Source organism: Chaetura pelagica, unplaced genomic scaffold (assembly GCF_000747805.2).
Source record: "Chaetura pelagica isolate M959 unplaced genomic scaffold, ChaPel_1.0 scaffold328, whole genome shotgun sequence".
Classification (NCBI taxonomy): domain Eukaryota; kingdom Metazoa; phylum Chordata; class Aves; order Apodiformes; family Apodidae; genus Chaetura; species Chaetura pelagica.
In genome coordinates this window covers 913,272-919,981 of record NW_009954216.1, presented here as the reverse complement: position 1 = coordinate 919,981, position 6,710 = coordinate 913,272, and the positions used below count along the sequence as shown (strand labels likewise).

The following is a 6,710-nucleotide window of genomic DNA, read 5'->3' as shown; positions in this document are numbered from 1 at the left end:
TCAGTCCAGGATATTGCGATTTAGGTGAGGAAATGAAGTGGATTTAGCTGGAGTACCACATACCACACTTGAGTGAGCTATTTACTCTTCAGGGGACTGAAATATTTTATTCTTGGGCAACCAAGTGGAAGTAACACTGTGGAAGTTTAGTTGGGTATGAAATGCATACCCTACCACAGCATTTCTAAACTGTTAGCCAAATGAAAGATAATGATGTTTTTTCCCCATGCTGTTTGCAAAGTGGCCAGTCTCAGTCTCTACTTCTGAGCAAACTGGGGATGTTTTTCTGTCCTCAGTGAAAAGTAGATACAGATACATTTTGAAGGCAATTAGGTAGAGTATTTTTATTTTTGCTCACAATAAACTGCAAGCACAAAATTGCTAGCACAAGGGTGAAGGTTATTTACTCAGATTATATGCCACATGTGATTAATCCGTTACCTGCTTTTTTTCTTAGCAAAATTTTAAATTTCCAGGGGGTCTGTACAGAATTCTAAGGTGTCAAATTACAAGGCTGAAAACATAGATCGCTGAGGGCTGTGTGTGCAGAATATACCCCATTAATGAGGTGCTTCTTGCTGCACAGCTGCTCTCAGGTAAGCTGAGACTCTCTGCCCAAGTCTCCCAGCAACACCAGCTTCCCTGAAATCCTGCAAATCAGCACATCCAGGAGAGGTGTATGGCTGTCATAAGGCCATTTTCTCCTGCTGTTCTGTAACAGCATTGCTCTGAAAAATGATAAATGAAATAAAACTGCCAAATAGGCCTGCAGGGAACAAAAGGCCTGTTATTTCTCCAGTGGAAAGGAAACTGTTGAACATTGTTTTACTTCCTGTACCCCCCCAGCCTCTTGGCAATTGCTGGTTGAAGTGCTGATTGCTGCTCAGTCCTGCTCCTTGGCCATGCATCCCTGCCACCTTCCTTTGTTCCTGTCATTCTGTTTCTGAAACTACCTGAGCTGCAGGATAGCCAGGTGTGAACAAACCCAGCCACACACACACACAGAGTTCTGGGTGTGCTCTGCCTCCACCAGCAGGGACTGGTCAATATGAGCACTTTCAGAAGGCAGAGAGATGTTAATGTTGTGTGTAGTCAAGGATGGGAGGTAGGGCCAAGGAGCAGGATCTCTCTTTTGGATGGCAGCCCCAAGCTTGATTAGCTTATGGTGACTGGTGGGCCCAAAGTGGTCTATTCCATAAGTTTGGCAGGATGCTCAGGTAAAGCACTGTGGGCTTTGTGTGATCTTTGCTACTGAGTATTTATGGTATAGCTGTACAAGTGCTGCAGGGAGCTGAGGAGATGATGGAGAAAGAGGCTTGCTCTGCACCATCTGACACATGTTCAATTATTTTCTAAAGATGATTTGATGATGTAACACAAATCAGAAGCCATAATTCTGATGTCAAATTTTTCCTCACTGTGTCCTTTTCTCTGGAAAAAGTAGAGTGAATCCTCACTGCAACAGGGATCTCAGTTCTAATTCATTATGCCTGCTGTAATAATAGGCAGTTCTAAGGTTAGAGTAGTGTATAGACAAGATGATAATTATTGCTCTGAAGCTTTTCTGGAGAAGGCAAGAGGAAATTTTCCATTAACATTAGAAACAAATACAAGAGCAGGTGATGAATAAATGCTTCCACCATGCTACTTCTCCATGATCAAAAAACATTTGCCTAATCCCAACATCTAACTGTCATGTAATTAAAAATGGATGAGATCTCCTGAACATATAAAAGATTGCATACAGCAGCATAGGTACTTGATTTAAATGCACAATTAATACCTTCACTCAGCTCCACATTGAAGTGCAAGATCAACATGACGTGTATCCAAGAGATGTAATGAAATTTTTGCACCAAAGCAGCTTATTAGCGAAACTGTGCAGGTAACTTTTTTATTTTGAGACAGTTGGCTGAAGGGGGAAAACTAATCTTCAAGCTATTTGTAAATTTTGGGAGGGGTCTTTGATATTTTGAGAAGCTAGTGAGTTAAAAAACTGCAAGCCAGCTCAAACCCAGGCACATCCATTATTTTAACAATTAACTTTTACTTACCAACAACGTATCTGGTATGTAAAAACATGTAAAAAGTCACACATTAATACTGGTCATAAAGTGTAAAAAATTCTGTGCTTGCTGATTAGGTACCTGTTGTAACTGCAACCACATTCTTCCCTAGAAACCCACCCTCCATGGGCCTCCTGTGCAGCCCCTGGGAGAGCTGCCATGGATTCAGGAAAGACACTGTACAAAGCTTCTGTGAGTTCAACTGCAAATTAGGCATTTATGTTATTCCCAGTGCACACATGGAAACACCACTTTCTGAATTTTCACACATCTGACTTATTCAGTAAAATACTTAATACTGGTAATTTTAAGCCTGTAAAAAGTACAGCTCAGTATTGGACCCAAACTTATTACTGTCTTGTTAGTTTTTGCTATCTTCATTTCTGCTTTTGAAGGACTATTAATCCAATTCCCCCCCCCCCCCCCCCCCTTTTTATTTTTAATTATATGCCAGGATTCAACAGTTTTATTTCAGTCTGGTAGCACTGAGCTGGGTTTTTTTTGTCCTACCTGATCATAATGACAGCTAAATATAATATATAAACAAAATATAAACAGGAATGTATAGAAAAAGGCAGATGTTTTGTTACACACTTGGTAAATTATTTCTGTTGTTTACCTTATGCCAAACAGTTTTGATTCTGCATCTGACTTAGTCAAAAAGCTGTACCCATACATTTTTGTGACTAAATTATTTTCAGTATTTTACATCTAGTGCAGAGAAAACACTGCTATTAAAATAAATGCTTTTTTTAAAAAAATGGAACTTTTTTTTGAAACATAATCCCATCGAGAAAAAACCACAATATTTTTATATATCATTTTGGATATATTTTATGTGAAAACATGATCACCAGTCAAACTAGTGATATCTAAACCAAATACATTATTATGACTTCTAAAATAAAAAAATCAGAACAAAACTAAATCACCACCTGTTGGTGATTTAAACACAACAAAACTCTAGTATGCTTTGAAAGTGTCTACTAAATATAATAAAAAGAATAAGAGAGCAATTAACATTTAGTCTGTTACATTAAAAAAACTGGATGTACGTTTCTATTGCCTGTTAGCTTTACCTAAGCCTTCTCAACTACTACAAAAATAAAGAGGAAAAGTAAAACTCATCATTCCAAGTCAAAAACATTCAAATCAGTTGATACAACATTACAGTACAGTCAACTAACATCATTTCAGGTCTCCTTTCCTCAGTGTACGAGTCCTCAGACCAGCGTTACAAACCTATTTCAATGCAGTCTCAAAACCGTGTGTGAGCTTTGCGAGATCCTGCGCTCTGCTGATGGCTTCAGGAGGATGGGGTGGTGCTACTTTTGAACCCCAGGGGAACCCCAGCCTCTCATTCACTGTATTCAGCACTGTAGTTAGAACAGCATGAAGTTTAGCACGATAACTAAAAAAAAAAAAAAAGGAAAAGAAAAAAAAGGAAAAGAAAAAGAAGAATTGGAAGCTAGGTGAAGCTGCCATGTGTGTCCAACAATTGCGATACGCTATACTAAAAAATTCTGAAATATCCACCTGTCCTCACTGCTCTGCCACAAACTAGCAAAGTCAAAAATACAAAAGTCTTCAACTTCTCGTTTTTGCAGAATAAAGCAAAAAAGTCTTTGTGCTCCTTACTACCAGAAGCAAAATATCCTCTGAGTTACCACATGTAATAGCTTCTGGATGTGTCGACTTGGGTTGGCTTGGTCTCTGCAGAACCATCCTTGTCTTTTTCACTGTCACCTTCCCAGAGATTAATAAGGGGTGGGTAGAGCTCATTGAGTGGGATGGAAGAGGTCTTTTGCATATATTTTTTCAATGAGTGGTGGTAGTTTTTTCTCTTAAATCGTTTTGCAATATAAACAGAAATGGAGGCCAGGCTGATGACAGCAAACATGGATCCCATTACTGCTGCTAGGGCTGTGCTGGTTTCTTGGTCTGAAATATCTAGAGCAAAAGCTGCATTTTTTGTTGTAACGTTAACACAGGACTTCTGTGTTTGCAGATGGATACTTGACACCGTGAGACACACCTCGTAGTCTGTAGATGGCTGTAAATGTGTGAGGTTATATTCATGTACATCGACCGGGACCCGGGCAGTGTATGTAATGTGGGGGTTGTCAATCTTCATGGTGGCTGACGACCATTTTAAATTGGAAGTCATAACGTTGGCATTAACTTTCCAAGAAACCAAGATGGAATGGGATTCAGCTTGTTTAACATAGATTTTCAGGACCTGGGTACCATCCAGAAGCGTTCCGTTCACCCGGAGAGTAGCGATCCTCGTGTCAGCCCCTTCTGCGTTTTGAGCAACACAGGTGTAGCTCCCCGAGTCTTCAACCTGGATGTTAGAGATTTCCAAGGTGCCTTCACTGCTCAGCTTGTATTTGTCAGACAGACTTTCAACAGTTACTTTATTGCCCAGAGGAGTGACCCAGTAAATTTCTGGCTCGGGTTCTGCCATGGCCCGACAATCTAAAAATACTGTCATGCCAACGTCCAGGTTTAAGTGATTTGGAAAGGTCTCACGGGAGATAATTGGAAGACACTGTTCATTTGAATCCTGTATTAACACTTCCTTCACCTGCTGTCCTCTGTACTCTGGAGGCATAGCACAAAACATGGAGAGAGGCTCCATGAAACGGATATTAGTTTTGTTTGAGTTGATCCAATGAGTGACACAGTCACACCTGAGTGGGTTACTGTGGATGCTGATCTCACGCAGGTTTGGAAGGGATTCCACTGTCTTTTGGTAGACTGCATTCAAGGCATTGTTGTTCAGCATCAGGCTCTCCAGGGCAGGAACATTGCGAAATGCCAAACGATGTATGTAAGACAGCTTTGGATTGTTGGTGGCTTCAAGCTTTGTAAGCTCAGGCAGGTTGTCCAGCGCATACCTATCAACAGAAACGAGTTCTCCCATATTATTGATTCCAAGTTCCTTCAATCTGAGCATGTTTTTAAAATCACCTTCTTGAATTTTATGAATTGGATTTTTGTTGAGATCCAGGAATTTTAAATTTGGAACTTTCTCAAGTGCAAGCTGAGGAACTTTTACCAACTTGTTGTCATAGAAGGAAAGACTTTCAAGGCTATCCAAGCCTACTAAGGCATTGCCAGGAATGTCTGTGAGATACATACCTGCCAAAACTAGACTCCTTAAATTTGAGAGTGGTTTGAAATTCATATCTAGTATTCCAATCACTGGGTTTTCTCCAATCATGAGAATCTCTAAGTTAGGAGTAGAATCAAACCACCGGCTGTCAATAACCTTTAATTTATTGGAGTTGAGATGCAATCTTAAAAGATTCTTCAGGCCAGAGAATGCATTTGCAGATATGCTGTTGATCTGGTTGTGATTTATATATAGCTCCTGAAGATTGCAAAGGTCTTGCAAGCAGTAGTCAGTCATCTCTGTTATCTGGTTTTCCTCCAAGTGCAAAGTAGTAAGTTGAGTGAGGTTTGAGAGCCCCACATCTTTGATACTTGTGAAGTTATTTTGTGAAAAATCCAATTCTGTTAAATTAAAGAGCTGTTGGAGTTCGTCTGTAGTCTTTGCAATGTTGTTGCTTTGTAAGAGAAGGACTTGAGTGTCACCAGAAAGATTGCTGGGGATTTTTGTTAATCGAAGGTCATTGCAGTCAACTGTTGTGGCTTCCCTGTATGTTGACTGTGGTGTAAACCATGGCCTGATTTCACATACACAAAGCTGTGGACATTCATTACTCTGTATGGAAGACTCAGTTAATGAATTCATTAACAATTCTAGCACCAACTGGCAGACAGTTAGAACAACTCTAACCTTTGCCATGCTGGTCAGCTACTGAGTTCAGTTCCCCCAGCCCCTTAAGATAAGAACAGGCTGAGAGGGTAACTTGTTACCAGGCAGAAAAGATAAAACTTAAAAGTTTAAGGTGAAAGGCTTGGACATCCAGAAGGTGAAAGATGATTTTCTGAGTTTAGAGAAGACAAGAAATGGTCTGAAGAATTTCAGCTACTCCTCTGTATTCCAGAATCTTCTGCAAATCAGTGTCTGAAGATGTTCCTGAAAACAGATTAGGGTATATGTTATGTTCATCTCATATACAGTTCATATACTACCACATTTTTTCCATCCTTTAAAGAAAAAAGTATTAAACCAATAATTATTTAACATTCATCTCTCTTCAGAGAAATCCTGATCTGGTACAGTCAAGCTCTGCAGGGTTCAGAACTCTTTTACTGGGTATTTACATGAGAAAACTCTCTGACATTTCCCAAGTAATTGCAACAATCTATGCAATCACCTGAACAGAAAAATTTCAGATTCCTTTCAGTTTTACTTTGCAATATTTGTTTGAGTGGCTTGAGAAATGCTGAAGATGGAGACATGCTTGTGGGTGCAGCTCCATCTCAGACAGAGCTGTCCTTGAGGCTTGGATTTCAGGTGCAAGGAGTTAAGATGCTGGGGTTTAAATTTCAAGCTAACTGCATACAAACTTTGCCAAAATTCATCCACGTTAATCAAATCAGGTCCAGATAACAGATTTAATCCAGCTAAGCACCAAACAATACCAGTAAGTTTGATTAAATGAGTGTACTGTCCTTATTTTAGCTGTTTGTACTGCATTGTGTACCATGTGTGAATTGTTTACCACAATT

At 39.7% G+C, this 6,710-nt stretch overlaps 1 protein-coding gene across 1 annotated transcript; it reads right to left on the bottom strand.

The window, feature by feature from the left end:
- Positions 1-3,157: 3,157 nt before the first annotated feature.
- On the bottom strand, positions 3,158-6,108 carry LRRN1 (leucine rich repeat neuronal 1). The gene has a single exon (XM_010003349.1). It carries the CDS (start codon positions 5,878-5,880, stop codon positions 3,730-3,732), a length of 2,151 nt encoding a protein of 716 aa, XP_010001651.1. The 5' UTR covers positions 5,881-6,108; the 3' UTR covers positions 3,158-3,729.
- Positions 6,109-6,710: the final 602 nt, after the last annotated feature.